The sequence below is a fragment of the Cetorhinus maximus genome, chromosome 13 (assembly GCF_964194155.1).
Source record: "Cetorhinus maximus chromosome 13, sCetMax3.hap1.1, whole genome shotgun sequence".
In the NCBI taxonomy this organism is placed as follows: domain Eukaryota; kingdom Metazoa; phylum Chordata; class Chondrichthyes; order Lamniformes; family Cetorhinidae; genus Cetorhinus; species Cetorhinus maximus.
In genome coordinates this window covers 2290564-2310751 of record NC_135891.1, presented here as the reverse complement: position 1 = coordinate 2310751, position 20188 = coordinate 2290564, and the positions used below count along the sequence as shown (strand labels likewise).

The 20188-nt window shown below is 40.1% G+C and overlaps 2 protein-coding genes across 8 annotated transcripts in view; both read left to right on the top strand.

Moving 5' to 3' along the window:
- Positions 1-20188, top strand: part of cpne1 (copine I) — an 85481-nt gene that overhangs the window by 11630 nt on the left and 53663 nt on the right. For 2 of the 7 annotated variants that reach the window (XM_078554790.1, XM_078554795.1), the window contains exon 1: positions 4310-4447. The exons of the other annotated variants lie outside the window; for them this stretch is intronic. The gene's annotated coding sequence lies outside the window, so the exon portion shown is untranslated. Of the gene's footprint in view, positions 1-4309; positions 4448-20188 lie in introns of those variants that run through there. 7 annotated transcript variants of the gene reach the window in all.
- On the top strand, positions 4327-9797 carry rbm12 (RNA binding motif protein 12). The gene has a single exon (XM_078554789.1). It carries the CDS (start codon positions 4327-4329, stop codon positions 6826-6828), a length of 2502 nt encoding a protein of 833 aa, XP_078410915.1. The 3' UTR covers positions 6829-9797.

Below are 20188 nucleotides of genomic sequence, written 5' to 3'. Positions count from 1 at the left end.
TGAATTACTAATAGAATGAGCATATACCTATCACCGAGTGAGGTTTTCAGGTGAATCTGGATTAGAGGATGGTAGTTAATTGGCCTAGAGTGTGCAGATGTAAGATTTGTAGGAAGATTTTATTTGCATTACAAGCTGAGGAGTTGGAAGATGTAAAACTGAGATACTATAGTGCAAATACTGGAGGGAAGGACTCATTACAGGGTGACAAGTTAAAGTTGGCAGTTTCTATTATAAATGTGGGTGTAGGAGTTTGAGTGGAAATTTGGCACACAATCGTGGCAAAGACTTGATGATGAGGTTTTATAGATAAGCGTGCAACCAGGTAGGGGATTTTTAATCTACGTAATGTGAAAAAGGAAAGTGCCATTCTAGGTCATTTCAGATAGAAGCCATGTTGTCAGATGTGCATATCCTTTGTAAACTACACACTACCTTTTTATAACTGAATGATGTCTCCAACAGTGCACATTGTGAGTCTATAGTTATTAGTGACGGAGAATGTCCACTGTAATCTTTGAAGTAAAACCTGACTTACTGGTTGCAAAGAATATTTCTCCACAATGAGCCATTGGGAATGAGTGAGCCTGGACCAATGGAAATTTAAGTAAATCTCTTGTTAACTGTACAGTGTGCTGCCACAGGCAGAAAGCCTTGTGTGCCTCCTTTGAGTGATCTCTAAGAAGCGCACACTTTATACACAAGATACAGTAGTTACATTAATCAGTGTCTGACTGAAGGAGTATGGCACTGAGATGGAATCTAAAATTTCATCTGATCGTCATTGTTACCTTAAGTCAGTCACCCATCATGCATAATTTCCAATCCACTTCATAATTTTAAATTTTGCTTGCTTGATCCTGTTTCAGATAATGATTGTCCATTCTAGATATCTAGATTTTTATTTTTAAAAATGGGTAGCTGTAAAAATTGCTCTTTTTAAAAAAAACTACATCTGTCTGCCTTCCACTGTGATCAGATTATTTTAACAAGTTGCAAAAGTTTAAATTTCCAAATATATGGATCTATAATGTTTATGCTTTGGGTAAACATTTTTGATGATCAATTGGCTAGTTTCTTGTTGAAGAATTCATAGGGCAAGTGCAATCAGCAAAAGCTGCAGTGAAATAAGTGTGTAGCAAGAACTCAAGTTGACTTCAGCGTTTGAGCTCCAAATGACTTATATAGTTTAAAATAAATTCTTGATTTTTATCACTGAACAAAATATTTTGAAATAACATTTTCATGAAAAATAGTGACTTGTGTTATAACATAGGTGCAAATTGGCATTGTAGATCAGGTGAATATTGTTTGTAGCATACTCCTCTCTGCCATGGCCAGTGAATTTCCGAGAAAATAATAGCATTTTAGATACATGTTGGTATCTGTTTAAAATGCACAATTGTGTTTTTAGCGTGTAAGTTTATATATGTGAAAATTTATAGTTAAAATCTCACAGCTAAGTTTTTCAACTTGGGAGTAATTTGTGTAGGTTTTTCATGGCAGAGTAATGAATTGCAAACAGATTGCTAGTGTCAGACACTAGCCAGTGATGTTTCCAAATAGGTAATGGTTATACTTTGCAGAAAACCTGTGTTTCTCTTTGGTAAAACACAGCTGTCGTCATCTTTAGTTGTCCTGTACAATTTGTTGGCAGTTGTCTTCCAATTTAACACCTTCATGAACATTTTTTTTTAACCATTGACTAAACCCCAAGTTATTTGTGGCCTCCTGCCAAATTCAAATGCCGAACCTCACTGCTTCAAATTGGAAGACCTTTGGGAAGTAAATATCATCTGTGTTCCTGTAGCTCGGTGAGAAATAGCTGAACCATACAAACCAGGCAGGTACCAGAATTGATCCCTGATCTTCTGTGAGTTAGCTGATCTCAGCTAGTGCAGCAATAGGGGCACCATCATTGGCATAGAAAGGGCAGTCCTTTTTAGTTTCTAGCTCCTGGCTGCTATCCAGCAGTCCCTGTTAGAAATTGTGTGTGTGTGTGGTGCATTAGGCCATGGTGGGACTGAGTTTGGCTTTGTGCAAGATTAAAATACTTGCAACACTTGTTTGTGTTAGCATGGCTACTTGGGTGAAATACTGGAAGGCCCCAGGCATCCCTGGAGCTGCACCCCAGCAAAGAGTGAACTCTTGTCAGGGAAACATTTTTCATAAGTTTTACTTGGTAAGAACCTTGGGGGTTTTTTTTTGCTGAATAGTCTCCCCTCCTTTTTCTGTACTTTTCCTTCCCTCGATTGGATCTGGAGACTTGTGATTATGGTCTTGGATTTGTAGCACCCTTTTAATATTTAGCTAGAGGAGAAGTGATGGTTAATGCTGTATAACATGGGAAGTTGTGAGAAATTCTGAAATGTTCAGTTTGTACTGATTCTGCAAGATGCGGTCTTATGTGGAGACATTCGTGTACACGGCACGAGCCTGATTGCATTGCGTATTGCAGACATTGATTTGTCATCCCGTTTATTCTTTCTGCAGTCTGTAAAGTTGGTTTAAATTGGTTGACAACAGGATTGGCTGGTGTCCTCAGCTTCTTAAGGGAAACGCCTCTGTTTTGGTCACAGGTAAGATTCTCTTCTGTAAAGGTTGTTTTAGATATAGAATTTAAAGATTTATATAGGCTCCATGTTAGTTGCTATCAAATTTTGAGCAGAAACATTGAGATTTACAATTTTAATTGGTATTTAGTAAAATGGCATTAGCTCTTCAGTTTGGTAGATTATTTTGGTTTAAATATAGTATTTTACACTCTAATTTATTTGCTCATGTGTCTGAAGTTGGTTACATTTTTAAAAAAAAATTGCTGACCGCTTTGACTCAAATCTGTTTTAGGCTGCAAAAGTGTTTTTGATTCACATACTGAATTTTAATCTCTGACCCGCAACATTGTTATTCGAATGCATTGGGTTTTTAGAACCACTAGTATGTTTGTCTTCAAAAATTGCAGAATTGGCTATTAGCATAGAGTGAGCACAGAAACAAACCCAGAAGATTTATATATCAACTAAACTTAATACAAGAGTTTGCTTACTGTAGTTGTCTTGAGTCTGAAAACAATTCCAAATTCTGATATCCTTTACAAGCTGAGAATGATTTGAAATCTGAGAAAAATCTGAATTGTAGCTGCTTGCTTTTGCATTCAGATTTCATGTTGCATATTGCAACATATTTGTAAGGAAGCTTGACATTGAAACAAACATCTTCCAAAATTGCATCAAATTCCATGTGCATGCTGACACCATTCAATTATACCTCACAACCACAACCTCTGTCGACTTCTCCATTGTCTCTGATTTGTCACACTGCTCATTCAACATTCAGTATTAGATGAGCAGAGCTTTCCTCCACTTAAATATTGGGAAGACCAAAGCCATTGTCTTTTGACGCTGTTACAAACTTCATTCCCCTACCACTGTCTCCTTTCTCTTCCTGGCTACGAAGGCTGAACCAGACTGTTTACAACCTCTCTATCTGACCACCTTTTCTACCCTGAATCAGCTCATCTGCTGAAACCCTTATGTATGCCTTATTTACCTCTAAATATGACACCTCCAATGCTCCAGGGCAGCCTCCCACCTTGCACTCTCTGTAAACCTCAGCTCATCCAAAACTCTGCCCATATCCTAACTTCACTAAGCCTCATTCACCCATTACCCCTGAGCTTGCTGAGCTATTTGGCTCCTGATCTGGCAATGCCTCAATTTTAAAAAATTCTCAAACTTGTATTCAAATCGCTTCAAAGTCTCCCGCCTCTTTCTATCTCTAATTCCTCCAGCTTTGTGCTCTTCTAATTCAGGCCTCCTGATTTGATGGCTGACCTCTCAGCTTCCTTGACTCCATACTCCAGAATTCCCTTCCTGAACCTATCAGCCTCTTTTTTTTCCTCTCCGTTACACGCTTAAAATCTACCTCATTGACCAACCAAGGCTTTGGTCATCTGTCCTAACATGGCTCATGTCATATTTTGTCTGAAAACCCTTCTGTGAAGCGCCTCGGGTTCTATTATTTTGGTATAAATGCAACTTGTTGTGGTAAAGAGAAATGCATTACTGTTGTGGTTACTTCATTAAACTGCTGTGCAATTAAATTTTGGATATTGCATTTATGCAACTTGGACTCAATGCAATGTTTGTTTAAAAATCTGTCCTAAAACTGGTCCTCTATGCAAAAAAATTGATGGTTTTCCTGTGATGGCTTATATTGTATGCTAAGTACATTTTACATTTCTGGTTAGGCTGGTTTTGTTCTAACACGTCTGACGTAGTTCGTGCCTTTCTCGTCTGCAGGTGGTTGTTATTGATTGGGCTCAGCATGGCCGTGGTCATCCGCTTGCAGGGTCTCCCCATTGTGGCGGGGACCATGGATATCCGCCACTTCTTCTCTGGACTAACCATTCCTGATGGTGGTGTGCATATTGTAGGTGGTGAACTTGGTGAGGCTTTCATCGTTTTCTCCACAGATGAAGATGCACGGCTTGGTATGATGCGTGGTGGGGGTACAATTAAAGGATCCAAAGTATCACTCCTACTGAGTAGTAAAACTGAAATGCAAAATATGATTGAGCTCAGCCGTAGGCGTTTTGAAACCGGTAATGTGGATATGCCACCAGGGGGCTCGAGCAGGCCAGGGCCAACTAGCAATACTGGTATGAGTGGAAGGGGTAATTTACCAACTACTATGCCTAACTTAAACACTCCCACTATGGTTACCACAACTTCCTCATTACATGAAGGCATGGGGAATAAAAATGTGCCCACCTTTTCTGCTGCCAGCATGGGAAGTACACCCTCGAGCCTCAATCCCACTTTTAGCAGCCCTGGGTTTAGCATGGGTTCGACAATGGCCAGCACTATGCCGCCATTGAATACAATAAACTCTGTACCACCTTTGCCACCACTTCCTCCTTTACCTACAATGCCATCACTGCCACCTATGCCTTCAATTCCTCCAATTGGTATTTTGCCACCAGTGCCTCCCCTTCCTCCTATAGCACCTCTTGCTCCTATCCCTCCCATGCCACCTCTACCTCCTATGCCAAGCTTACCACCCATGCCTATGAACGCAGGTAGTGCTCTTCCTCTGGGAAGCTCTGGGCCCAGTGGAATGAATGGTTCTGGGTCTACATTGGGCATCAGTAATAGCATAAGTTCCATGTACATGGGTCCCCTGGGTTCATTGAATCCATTGCACCCCATGAATTCCCATAGTTCAATGAATAAAGGACCACCACCAATTAATTCAGATGATCTCTATGTCCATGTTTATGGGATGCCATACTCTGCAATGGAATCGGATGTAAGGGAATTTTTTCATGGACTTCGTGTTGATGCAGTGCACATGATGAAAGATCATTTGGGTCGCAATAACAGAGATGCAATGGTGAAATTTTATAGTCCCTCGGACACTTTTGAAGCTCTGAAACGTCATGGGAAAATGATGATGGGCCAGAGATTTGCCAATGTGTTCCCTGCAACAGAGAGACAGTGGATGAATACTACGGTTGGCTTTAATACACCCAAAAGCATGGGTCCCCCACCTACCATTGGGCATTATGGACAAAACCTACCTCCATTTCATACATCTAGGTCTGAATCTCCAAGCAGGCGTGAACGGTCACGATCACGCTCCCCTCATGAGAAAGAGTTCTGCGTCTATTTGAAAGGCTTACCATATGAGGCTGAAAATAAACACATCATGGAATTTTTCAATAAACTGGAACTCATCGAGGACAGCATCTACATAGCCTATGGACCAAATGGAAGAGCAACAGGTGAAGGCTTTGTGGAATTTAAAACTCCCACTGATTACCAAGCAGCATTGTGTCGCCACAAGCAGTACATGGGCAGTCGCTTCATCCAGGTTCATCCAATCACTAAAAAAGCCATGTTAGAGAAGCTAGAAATTATTCAGAAGCGAACACACAACTTTGTGCAAAATGAGCAGAAGAGAGAAGTAACTGTGAAAACTGAGGAAGTGTCTGGTTCACCAAAACTCTGTGGTCATATATGGAATATTCCTTATAATGTAACAAAAAGTGATGTGTTCCAGTTTTTGGAAGGTATTGGACTAGCAGAAAATGGTGTCCAGATTCTTGTTGACTCTAATGGTCAAGGGCTGGGGCAGGCACTGGTGCAATTCCTAAATGAAGAGGAGGCACAGAAGGCTGAGCGACTGCATCGCAAGAAATTAAACGGACGCAATGCATTTCTCCAACTAATCACTCTTGAGCAAAAGCAAGACATGGAGACTAATCCACCATTTCAAACCAAAGGTCAAAAGAATCCAAACCAAGGGAGCCTTGATCCTCCTTTCCTCCCGAGTGTTGGAGACAGCATTTTTTCTCCAGGTGGCAATTCAGGTAATCTTAATGGCCCTGTACCACCATTTAACCCTGTTAGTAGTTTCAGTGGATCAAGTAATATGTTTGGACCAGGACCAGGTCCTGGATCAGGGGTCAGTGTCAGTATTGGTGATGGCCCAGTGGGAGGGCCTGTTTTTGGCAGCAGCAGTGTAGGTAGTTTTCCAGGACCAGGGGTTGAACCAAGCTTTGGAGGTGGCCCTTTAAATGCCAACAGCCCAACAGTGGTCAAAGTGCAGAATTTGCCCTTCAAAGTATCTGTGGATGAAATTTTGGATTTCTTTTATGGCTACCGTGTGATTCCTGACTCTGTGTGCCTGCAGTTCAATGAACAAGGCATGCCTACAGGTGAAGCAATGGTTGCTTTTGAGTCCTGCGATGAAGCAATGTCAGCTGTTGTTGATCTTAGTGATAGACCAATGGGATCAAGGAAAGTGAAGCTAGTCTTGGGATAATTCCAAACTTTAAACAAAGGCTGTAGCTTTTTGGCTTGCCTTTAGCACAGCTGTTTAAATGGAGGTTGTCTGAACCTCTGGCCTGAAACTTGCAACTGTTTGCGCTGACTTTTTAACCCAGATTATTTGGAACCGGATGAAAATGTTTAGGTGTCCAGTGGAAATTGTAAGTACTGTACACCACTGATTAGTGTAGACCTAGCAGAAGTGGATGTTTTTGTGTAGATCCATGAAACTGTTAGTTTACTTATACACAAGGCAAACAGCCTATGCACAGATGCATACTAGATGCTAATGTAGCCATATTTCTTTGTTACAATGCAATCATTTTAAGTCTTGGCGCCCTGATTGTTAAGTGGATAGAAGCTCTGTCTCTGGCGACTAAACTGTAACTGCAGATAACTAACCCTGCATATGAAAATGATGAAATCAGAGCTAAACCTAGGTTGGACAGTTCTTTCTAAGTGATGTAAATTATAGTATTTTGTGCACTTGGGTGTTATTGTCAGCTGCCATTAGACACAGTGAAAATAGTAGGAACGAGGGTACAAATAAATTGAAAACTGAGTCCTTAATGTGCATGTTGACCCTTTTTGTTCTGGGCATGGTATGTTTTTTTGAATCTTTTGAGTTTGAGAGCAGCCATTCTCTCCAGTCCCTGTATATATACAGCATACTGCAGGTTAGGTTGTTTCACTTCTGTGTTCAATTCGAACCTGTGCTAATGTATGACCCAAGGCTTGACATTCAAATGTTTATAGAGCTCATTTGTATGCTAGTTACCTAATTGTTCTGCTAGTACCCACACTGTTCATATTGATGCTGCAACAGTGGTGAAATCAGTTCAGATGAACTGTTTTTTTTATTATTTTTAACCACTACAGGCTGCCAGTAGATATATTTCTTGCTGTAGGATTTGGCTAATACCAACCTTTTAATGCTGATGCACTTAGTATAATTTCTGCATTAATACTTTTCTAAAATTTTGTTACTTGTTGGTTTGTAAAAGTGTACAAAAGTCCCCTCTAACTAAACTCATTCAAAGGTTGAATGAATTCTTGTAACAGTGTTTTTTTTTTTAAAAAAGGCTAGCTGCAAATGTATTCTTCTCTGGCACTGGGAAAAGTTCATTGTATTCATACCAGCATGCAGTGCTAGTAGAAATTTAGTGTAACTAGCATTTTGAAATGTATTTGTAAGCAATTATACGCTGGGTAGACAGTGCCCTGTACTGGGAAATGCTGTACAGTCTTGTTAATGACCCAAAACTCAATAATCCTACTGTATCATATCCGTGAGTTTTTTGTAAAAGATACAAAATGAATCAGTAAAAGTGTGATGCTGTTTTTTTAACTAAAAAGAACAATGCGTATTGCTTATTTGAATTTTTGATGTGTTTTTCCAAATGATGTTGAGGAGATCTGAAACGTATGCAACACTACATTGTATAGTGAGGAAGGACTTTTATTGGTCTACTGAGCATCCATAACTGTTCCCAGTACATCTTGGGATATTGTATCCCTGTGGTTTTCAGTTTTGGGGCTCCCATCCCACACTACTGTACCAGTAGTGTTTACTTAATACTGGAGGCAGTGGGGAGGGATTTGGAACAGATTGGTCTCAATTCACAAGAACCTAGATTCAGCTCCCACGTAAACTGGGTCTCAAAAGTAGCTGGTTATTTTTAATCAACTTGGCAGTGATATTTAATTGTCATGTGACTCCGAGCTCCTGCTGGTTGACCCTTGAGCCAAATTCAACTCCAGTCTAAACCCAAGGTCTGCTCAGTGGGCTGATGTGTGAAGTCCACATAAACTACTTGTAAGAACTATTGTAAGAACTGCATTGTTCTTTGTGTGACTAGGATATCTGCTGATGCAACATATTAAGCGTCTTTGTATTGGCACAGTTGCATTTAAAGATCGCCTTTGTAATTTGCAGACTGATAAATTTTGCATTTACATCTATTTGGTGAGATCAGTAGGCAAAATGTTGAACTGAACCATGATGTAAAAGAACAAGTTGTACATACACCATTATCTTCGCAGCTTTTTGTCAATAAAATGCATTCCGTGATGAATAAAGGAAACAGCTCCTGTAGGTTTAGATGTAAAACGTTGTGTTGCTTTTTTTTAAAAAAGGCCAGACAAATGGCAAATTTGTTGGCTGTCTTTTTTGTTTTTCTATGTTTTGTGTGAAACAGTGAAGAACATTGTAGTGCACCTGATGTCTGAACCTAATGGTCTGGTGGGAACAAAGTTGTCCAATACTGACTTAAATAGATGAGCGGACCACAGTTATCTGTCTGATTTTTCGCATTGATCATCTATACTTGCAATTTACCTCATTATTTCAGAAGCAAGTTAATGTTTTATACAAGAGCATTTTCAATGAGCAGCTGTGACAGTGATATTCCATGTTAAAAATCATTTTACTTTGCTGGTTCTTTGAGTTGGGAGAATCAATACAAGCCGATTTTTTTTTAAAAGTGAAAATCTCCATAAATGATTTCAAATTTTTCCCCTTTTTTGGAGTTCCACTTTGCTAAAACTAATTTATTCCTCCTCCCCAGCCCCCCAAACCTTTTACAATGCTTAGTCCTCCCTAAAAGAGTACAAAGCTTGTTTTGCTTTTGCCCCCAGTTACATTACTCTTACAATTTCTGGAAAAGAGGTGGCGATTTCGAAAGAGAAGATCCATTAATGGGTTAGATTAGATTTGATTTTAACTGCAGGAGAATATTGGTGACTTTCCCTCCCAGTTACTTTTTTTAAAGAATATGTATTAGACTGAATTCTTCCTGTTATCAAGAGAATGAGTGAATTTTTGTCTGGCTTGTCCTTGTGGTATATTCTCAATTTACTTCAATTTTCAGAGAAGTTGTGCATAATATTTACATGAAACTCAAGTGTCTTGTTCTGTTTCTGTTGTACGACCCTTAAACTGCATACATAAAATGGCAAGAGTAACTCATTGTCTGACTTGTCCAAATTGCTTGTGTCTGATTTACTTTGCCTACTCATTGCCATTTTGACATTGCTATAAGAACACTGGTGTGCTACCTCTCAACATTGTATGATCACTTTGTATATACGGTTTGGAATATGCTGTGTTTTCCTTCAGAGAATCAGTAGGCCTTCTGTGCACCAAGTGCAGTTTGATGGCTTCAGTGTGAACATTCATTTGTCAGTGGTCCAATGCATTTATATTTGTGGAATATATATGGTACAACTCCGAAAAACGCATTGCTGGTATTGTGGCAAGTTCTATGCTTTGCAGCTACTATGTACTGTGTACATCTGCAGAATGGGCATTGGTTTTGAATGCAACTAATGTTTTTATGTATTTCTTAAACATCTTCTGTTTCTCACTCACTTCTCAATTCAACGTTAGCACAGAAAGGCACCCCTGTTTCACAAATCAGGGTAATCTTGTAAAAAATTGGTTCCTTTTTTCATGATCTTGATATTCTGAAATGTCCACGGTTGGAATATAATGAAATAAAGACTCGTGTGGTATTTGAATTTTTGATCATGGTGCGCAAATGCTTTAAATTACAGTCAAGTGCTTTGGCAAAGGTGATGTTCATTTAAGAGAGATGACCTTGTGAAATAGTTTATTTATTTGGGAAAAGGAAACTCAGAGACACTTGACTACACTTGTATCATCAGATTATTGATTTATGCTGGTGAACCAGTTTTGCAATTACTTTTGTTCAGTAGATGTATCACAAGTGAACAAACTGATAAATTTTGAATCTAATGCAGTAACTCATTTGGAACCATGGGATGTGCAGAAATGTACCAAATTTAATCAAACGTACAGGCTGATATTTGAATGAAGAAAGCTGCTAAGCGTCTGAATGATGGTCCATTTCATATATGCCACTGTTAGTTGATGCCATCATGGTTGCCAATTTTGAGACCTTTTGACTTAGACCTGGCTACAACCTGCAGTTCCTGCTGTCTCCGTTGATGCTTAAGTGCAGAGACCAAACTTGTAAAGTCACTGCGGTGATGTCAACTTGGAAAAGGTAGGTTGTCACGTATTTGGGAAGGAGATGAGTGGTTGAATAAATCCAATGATGGAAATTTGGCATTCACTTACATTTTGGTGTGTAGATCTTTTCTGATTTGTTCTCAGTTATGGGTGACACTGACTAGGTTGAATTTATTGCCCAGACTTAGTTATACTGAGATGGTGGTAGTTTGATAGAAGTCATTACAACTGAGTGGCTTGTTAGGCTGCTTGAGAGGGCATTAAAAGTCACCCAGCTAGTGTGAAATTTTGTAGGTTAGGCTGGGTTGGAATGGCAGATTCCCTCTATCCTGAAGGACATTAATGAGCCAGTTGAATGTTCTTGTCTGGAAACACATCATATTTGGTGCCAGTTCAGTTACCAGTCTTATTGAATTCCACTTTGTAGCTTGCAGTGGTGGGACTCAACCCTGAACCTCTGGGTTGCTATCCCAGTATGGTATACAAGTGACCAACATTTACACACTGTATTCCAACATCTCCAATCCGCATCTCTTGGTGGCTTGTTAGAGGGGTACTTAAATGGATTTGGCTGGTTTCCCACTTCTCGTTCAGAATATGATGAAATAGCCACATTCTTGCCTGTTTCCAGTTCAACTAATTGTCAACATTTCACTCCCTATTTGAATATCTATTTATTTTGTTGTCCAGAGCTATTAGCCTGTCAGATCTGAGATTTCATAATGTTCATTATAATCTTTGTACTGCATGTTTAAGCCCTCTAAGAAGGAACTGGTTTGAGACTGACCATTAATTATTTTGTTTACCCTAACCAGAACGGAGAACTAGATAATGCATACAACTCATTTGTTTGGTGCATTGTTTAATTTTCAGAGGTGCAAGGATAGTGTGGACAACCAATACTGATAAACCTATATTTGTCAATGATAATAAAAACCATGCATAAAGATTAGTTTTGAAAGCAAACTTTATGGTTCTAAAGGCTTTCACACAAGAACTTTTTTGACATTGAAAATCCAATATTCATATGTCAAGTATTCCAGAAGGCTTATGTCCTATTAAGCGTTTACTGAATTGGACTGGTAACTTGTGTGCACTTATTTGGCTGTGCAGCTAAGCCATCAGTGTCAGTGATCTTAGACTGTACAACTTGCTAGTCCTTCACCATCAACACTGCACACATGGTCAATGTGTACACGTACTCACCCAAATCAGATTTTCAGAATGGAAATGATTTCCTTTTTTAATCTATTGTTGGCATCGAACACTCCCAGATTCCGATGCAAAGTAAAAAATCTTCTGCCCTGACTGTCTTAACTCCCTCCCCAACAGTACAAGTATAATTAATTTTGCACACAGCTTGTGGTTGCTCTTGAGTAAGTTTGTCACAGTATGGATAGCTTTTAGGCTTCAGTTTTCTCCCTTACTGTCTCCCTTTACTCGGCGGGGCGGTTTAATCTGCACGTGTTGGCCAGGGAATGGCGATTGACTATTGTAAAAGACTCATAATGCCTTGCATATACTTTAATCAGGGATTAGAGGATAATTAAAGAACAAGATCCTTCTTAACGGAGGGAGCTCAGGCTATTTGTAGCAATGCTGTCGTGGCGAAGTTCAGCTAATGAGTGCAGTCCAAAGATCTTCCCGGTTCTTATGGCCCACCTAGTTACTGGATGAATCTGCAGAGAATTTTGTTATTGGAAGTAATGGCTATGAGCGAGTGAGCAAACTCAATTCACGTAATTTTCAATCATATATCCTACATTATCCTACCAGGCCGGTGTTGGTCTGAGGTTACAAAATGTGCGACACTAATGATGAGTAAAGCAATACAAACTATTAACCAATGATCCATGTACTGATGTAACCCAACTGTGACACCTGCATTCGCTCCACACAATCTATTACTCCGCACTAGCTTGAGAAATGTAACAATTACACCAAATCAGCCAAAAGCAGTGGTGAGATTTTGGCAACAAATAGAATTTGACTTCTGTGGTAGTTGGCTGAGGTTTGCATTCCTTCAGGGGGAAATGCTCAGGTTTCACTTGTTAAATTATCCGCTATATAAAATGACAGCCCGCGCCGGGTCAGCGGTGTGAGAAAATATGAGCCCAGTCTCCTGAAAAGTGACTGGAGTTTCTTTAGCAACGTCGCTTCCGTTTGGGAAGCGCTCACATTCCCACACAAAAAGAGACCAAACTCTGCCGGTTAGTGATGGGTGAATTCAAGAACACTCGCAGCGTGACAGACCATGGTTGTTCACATTCCCGCTACTTAAATCATACAAGTGCGGTGTAACAGCCTGGACCCGGTGAAAAAGCTCCTCCGTGATTTTTTTGATGTAGAAACCTTATTCCCGTTGCGGAGGTTCGCACTATGGTGCACTCCAGACGGTAACGTGAACGATATCCTGGAGGCAGACGGTCTGCAATCTGCTTGAAACTTAAAACGCCAAACCAGTAAATGCTGGAAATTTTAAATGTGAACAGCGATACCTGGAAGTAAAACAGGTCAGTCAGCATCTGTCAAGAGAAACTACAATGCCAGGCGTGAGCTCCTTCATCCGAACGGAAGACTGGAAGAGGAACAGTTATCTCAGTAAGGCTGCAATCAAAAAGTGGGAGAGAAAGGGTCTGGGGGTGTAAGGCTGGAAACAAAGTGGGAGAGAAAGGGTCTGGGGGGGTGGAAAGAGAATAATCAACAGATACATCCCACCTAGGGAGGAAGTAATGACCTACAGACTGCTAGGGGCTGTAATGGAGAAAGACAATGGTCCAAATAATGCAGGGTGAAAAGCAGGAGAGACTCCTCACAAATAGATTTTTTAAAAGGGCAAAAATATACCTGGTCAGTTTTTTTTTCTAAAAGGTTTAGTATTGAGTCTCTTCCTCCCCTCCAATTATTATTTTCTCTGTTTGGCCATTTCGAAAACTGCTTATAAATATTCGCAGCTTGCCTTTTAATGTAAACCCGAGACCACAGCAGGTTTAACACGGCCAGCATTGCTCCAGTGTAACTGGCAATAGCTGAGCGTAATCGGTTCCTCTCTCCACCAAAAACCAGACTTCCAAGTGTTTTTCTCCCACTCTCCGAGCCGCCATTTCACGCGACAGGGAGACCGGGTGACAGCCCATGAGATGCTGCAACGTTTTATGTTATTAAGTACAGAAGGAGAGGCTAACATGTTGCTAATTTCCAGACTGCTCCCACCCCGCTATCCAGGCCAGATTGCGGGGGAATATAAAAGCTAGCCCCGATTTTGCTAACATTGGGTTAGAGGCCAATGAGGGAGATCAACCAACTAACTCGATACATACGATCGACCTCCCCTGTACTGTAATACTGCCCTGCGAATTGGCCGATAAATTGCACAGCCAGCAGAAGAGTAACAGATTTAAAAATAAACATGCTCTTTTAAACGGAAGGAAAAATCGTTCTGTTAATAGTATTCCTGCAGATTTAAAAGAATGGGCATGGATCCCTGCGGTGCTGGCGCATCTCAGGCAGCAGTGAAGGGTCACAGCCCAATGGCTTTCTTAACAATTGATAGTAATGACTGCGCTGTAATCTCGACGCATTCCGTTTGAAAACTGGTAGTTTTGTAGTTGAAATGATGCCCAGTTCATTACGGTCCCCCCCCCCCCCCCCAAACGAAGTAATAGAGTAAACACTTGAATGGTTTACGACAGTTGATTTCATTGCAAAGATGTGTTATCTGAAAATTGAAATCTGTGGGATTAAAGGGATGGTGGCGGCACAGATAGTAAATTGCTTAAAGGATCAGCAAGCAGAGTTTAGTGGTTTTCAGACTGGAGGAAAGTATACAGTGGTGTCACCCTGTGTCTGGCATTGGGACCATAAATAACCTGGACTGGTATACATAATCCAACTTTCAGAATACATTTTGCAGATGACAACACTCAGTGGTAAACAATGAGGAGGATAGTGACAAACTGCAGAGAGTCCAGACAGGTTAGTGAAATGGACAGACACACGGCTGGTGTAATTTAATAGAGAAATGTGAAGTACGTTTTGAAAGGAAAATTTTTTAAAAAGTAGTTTTAAGGGGAGTGCATAAACAAAGATCTGGGGGTTCTATACAAAATTCTATGAAGGTTGAGGATGTGTGCTGAGAGATTTCCCCCACTCACCGCTGTAAACATTTACATGGCCATGCATGTGGTATTTAACTTGGTACAAAGTCTGCATGACACTTCCAGGCTGCTGTGTAGCTGTGGGCTTTCTCAATTTAGCAGGTGATAAGCCTGTTGGCAATAACCGTAGAGGGTCCTTGGATTTATAAACAGAGGTGTAGTGTACAAAAGCAAGGAAATTATGCTCCCCCTTTGTAAAACACTGGTTAGGCCCCAGATGGATTAATACTCCTAATTGTAGGCACCACATTTCTGGAGGAATTCCAGGCCTGGAAGAGGGCACAGAAAAGATTTACCAGAGTGGAACCAGAGATGAGGGATTTCAGTTCATGTGGAGAAACTGGAAAATCTGGGATTGTTCCTCTCAAAAGCCGAGAAAGTTAAGGGGAGATTTGATAGAGGCGTTCACAATCATGAAGGGGTTTGATGGAATAAATAAGGAGAAACATTCTGCTGGCAGAAGAATTAGTAATCAGAGGATGCTTTGTGATGCACTCGCATTCTGTGAACGTTGGGAATTTGGTATGAGAGGAGATACTGTCAATTGTTTGTAATGCTCCTAGTGGCTTGTTACAGATAAATAATTTAATCTACCTAAAACTTAAACTGGATTTTAAAAAATATATAGTTTTTAATCTTTTAACCATGTTAAATAAATACATCGACTGAATAAATATGGTTATATTTGGATGGCGGTGTAGGTGATGGGCTGCAATTGTAACAGAGTTTGTGCAAAGCACTGCGAGTGCGGATTGTGGTCCTGGACAACCACCTCTGCAATAATTGTCTGCATCTTGAGAAACTTCAGCTCAGAATTATTGCGCTGAGTCTAAGGTGCAGAACATTGTGGGACATCAGGGAAGGCAGGTGGAGGGCTGGTGAGGCTACCTAAACACTTTGATCCAGGAGACAGTCACACTCCCTAGGTTAGGAACATAACAAAAATAGGAGCAGGAGTAGGCCATTCGCCCCTTGAGCCTTCTCTGCCATTTGATAAGATTGTGGCTGATCTAGTTATGGCCTTAACTCTACTTTCCTGCTGCCTCCCATAACTCTTGACTCCCTTGTCACTCAAACCTAACCCAGCTTTGAATATATTCAGTGGCGCAGCCTCCACTGCTCACTGGGGAAGAGAATTCCTCACCCTAAAACCCACTAATAGACAAAAAGGAAGTGGTACAAGTCTAGTTAGCCATCGACAAGAAGACTAGTAAGGAGATCCCAAGTACAGTGTTGTTGCCTATGTAGATGAGGACAAAATCTGCAAGGAGAATGAGCAAATTGACCACGGCACAAGTGGGGGCAGTGAAAAGGATTGTGGTAGTGGTAGGGGACAGTATAGTTGGGCAAGGGGGAATTGGTACTGTTTTCTGCACCAGAAATTCCAAAGGTTGTTGCTTGTCCAAACATCTCCGAGCTGGAGAAGAACTTGGAATGGGACGGTGAGGATCCATTTGTCATGGTCCACATAGGAACCAATGATGAAACAAAGGATGAGATTCTGCTGAAGGAGTTTGAGGAGCTAGAAGCCAAATTAATAAATGGAACCTTAGATATTCTCTCCGGATTTCTACCTGAGCCATGTACAAATTGGCATAGAGACAAAAAGATCAATGTTGATTGTGTGACTCAACGAGTGGTTTAGGGAGGCATGCTTTCGATTTACTGGGGAAAGTGGAAGCTGTTCTGTTGGGACAGACTCCATTTAAACTGGGCTGTGGCCAGCGTTTTAGTGAATTAAAAACTAGGGCTTTGAATTAAAAATGAGAAGGGGTTCAAGTAAGGGGAAATTAATAAATCTAAATGGAAAACTCAAGGTCACAGAGCAGTGTAGCAATTTGGTAAGAGACGAGCAGAGTATTACAGGAAGGGACAAAGTTTAACAGTAATGAGGCCTCGGTGAATAAGGTCAAATTGGGGGTAGGTGCTTAAAAAGTTTAAGAGTGATCATAACTTTCAAACTCAAGATGAAGCTTTATATTATGTACAAGTCAGGATCTAGCGTATTGAGCTTAAAGTCAAATATGTGGGTATTAGGGCTGAGTTGGCTAAAATAGATTGAGAATTAGATTAAAATGTATGATGATCATTGCTATTTATATAGCACCTTAATGTAATAAAACATCCCAAGGTGCTTCACAGGAGCGTTTTAAAACAAAATAGCCAAGATCGTAGATTAACAGCAAAGTTCGGTAAAGAATTTTCATAATTCTCAACAATTAGTCATTCCATTGAGAAATAAAAACCCCAAGGTAAAAAGTGATCCACCTGTAGATAACAAAGTACGTTAAGGGTAGTATTAGATTAAAAAGATTTATAATACTGCCGAGAAGAGTAGTATGCTGAAGGTTTTGGAGAGTTTATAAATATAAGCAAAAGGATGACAAAAAATTGATAGATGAAAAATAATAGAATGAGAATAAACTAGCCAGAAATATACCAAAGCTTCCACAAGTATGTACAAAGGAATAGAGTAGCAAAAGTAAATGTGGGTCCCTTAGAGTCTAAGACCAAGGGAATTATAATATGGAATAAAGAAATTGCAATGATGTTAAATATTTTGTCTATCTCCATAGTAGAAGACACAAAATCATACCGCAGAATCACTAGTGCGGAACCAAGGGTCAAATGAGAAGGAGGAACTTAGAGTAATTAATAATAGTAAGGAAAAAGTACTGTGGAAATTAATGGGACCGAAAGCCAAAAATCCCCTGACTCTGGCCTACACCCTGGGACCACGGCAACAATGGATGCCTTGGTTGTCAACTTCCAGAATTTGCTAAATCTGGGGTATTTGCTATTTGGAAAATAACAATTGGTAAGGCCAGTATTGAAGAAAGGAGGGAGAGCAAAAACAGGAACTGCAGGCCAGTAAGCCTGACGTCAGTAGTCTGAAAATTGCTGCAATTCATTATCTAAGTGTACGGTTAACATTTCCTTAATAATAAATTATACAGAGACAACAAGGTTTTAATGAAAGGGAAGTCATATTTGAACCTATAGTTTTTTGAGGATGTGACCAGCAGGGTAGATAAAGGGAAACCAGTGGACGTAGTATATTTGGACACTCAAAGTGCAGCACGAAAGGTTGGAGTAGGAATAAATGGGTCATTTTCAGGTTGACAGGCTATTACTAGTGGGGTGCTGCAAAGGTCATTACTGGGCTTCCGCTATTTAATCAATATCAATGACTTGGATGACGTACTGACACTTTCCTCTCAGCTTACAAAGCCAGGTGGGAGGTAACAAGGATTCTGCAAAGGCATATAGATAAGTTAAGTGAATGGCAAGAAGGTGGCAGAGTATAAAGTGAAGTTATTCATTGTGGTAGGAAGAATACAGAAGATTCTTTAAACAGTGAGAAACTATGAGGGGTTTCAGAAGGATTTGGGTGTCCTTAAACACAGCAGATTAACACGCAAGTACAATAATAACTTAGCAAGTCAAATGTAACGTTGGCCTTTTGCAAAGGGGATTGGAATAGAAGAATAAGGAAGCCTGATGTTATTGTAGAACCTGAGACCACACCTGTAGTTAGGTATATCTTTCCTTAGGTAAACTTGTCTTAAAGGGATATAATGAAGGTTGCACTCGATTGATTCAAGGGATGAAGGGTTGTCCTATCAGGAGAGATTGATTAGAATGGGCCGATACTCTCTGGAGTTTAGAGGAATGACATGATCTCATTAAAACATAAGATTCGTGGAGGGCTTATAAAGGTAGTTGCTGAGAGGCTGTTTCCCATGTCTGGAGGGTGAAAGACTAATCGTGTAGATCTGTACACTCCTCTAATTCTGGCCTCTTGAGCGCGCTTGCCCGATTTTAATCACTCCACTGCTGGTGGCCATGCCTTCAGATGTTTAGCTCAGGAATTCCCTCCATAAACCTCTCCACCTTCATCTCTTTCCTCCTTTAAGACGTTCCTTAAAACCCGCCTCTCTCACCTGCCCTAATATCCCCTTAATGTGGTTTGGTGTCAACTTTTTTTGTTGTTCCTGTGAAGCTTCTTGATTTACTTTTAAAACTGGATCAAAGGTGCTAGATAGATGCAAGTTGTTAGTGAATATTTCACACTCAATGAGACTCTCATTGAATTCCTAATAACTGCATCGTCCAAATTAACTGCTGGATTCTTTCAAAAACTGAAACTACGGTGGTAAACCTTGGCACCCATCAACCAAATTTGCACAATCTATTATCCATTGCCAGCTAGCGATTGGTTATCACAAAGTCAATCCAGTTAAGACCATAAAATTGACACGTCTAGGTTTAGCCATACATGTTGTAAGATGAGGTGTTTCCTGATGTATTCCTCTTGCTTTTCTAAAGTTTCAAGGCATTAAACCTGTAGTTTAGAGATTTTCAAGTGAGTTGATAGAAAGTTCTCTGAACAACCTGTATTTATAGTGCTACAAACTTTGAAGAAACAAGACTAGAGCAGAGTGGCACAAGATTGATCGCCTACATATTGAACCCATAGTCCCTAGAAGTATAGAATAAGGGACGATTCCTTGCACTAGAACATATACAAATTATAGAGTCCCTGACTCAATTTTCTGCATGGAGCTGTGCCTATATATAATGACCCACCAAAACCAAATTAAAACAAGGTATTGCATATTAATTGCCTACTTAGCAGTAGATTTTTTAAATTGCCTTTACAGCCATGTTCATTAGCTAACATGGCAGGACACGTTGCAGGGAAGGAGCTTGAGAGAAGATTGAAAGCAATTATTCAAATCAAAGTTCTGGAGTACAGTATCTGAGAATTATGAACATTAGCACTTGTGAACCATACAGTAACTTACCACCTTACTGAGAAATTGTAAATGCGGTTAGTAACTGATGGACTGTTTAATTTAAAAGTATTAATTAGACTTGGCTCTTCTTGGAGAAGATTGACATGTAACTCAAATAACCTGCCTCTTAAGGGTACTTTGGAGGTGAAAATCACCTTTGATCAGCTTGACTCGTTTTTAATTAAAAGCAGGTCTCCTCCTAGCACCAAAGGAACTTTTAGACAAGATTAGGGCATTTTTAAAAACATTTTATTTAAAGGTGCTCTGCCAGTTTTTACCTCCCTACCTGTTGATGCTTATGCCAGTGTCCGTTTTACCTAAACACTTCTTGGTTTACACATCTAATTTGCAATGCCAAAGTGCATTTAGAACCATAGAAAAGTTACGGCACAGAAAGAGGCCATT

What these genes read in the sequence shown, in the direction of transcription:
- rbm12 (XM_078554789.1), top strand. Translation starts at nt 4,327, where the DNA reads ATGGCCGTGGTCATCCGCTTGCAGGGTCTCCCCATTGTGGCGGGGACC.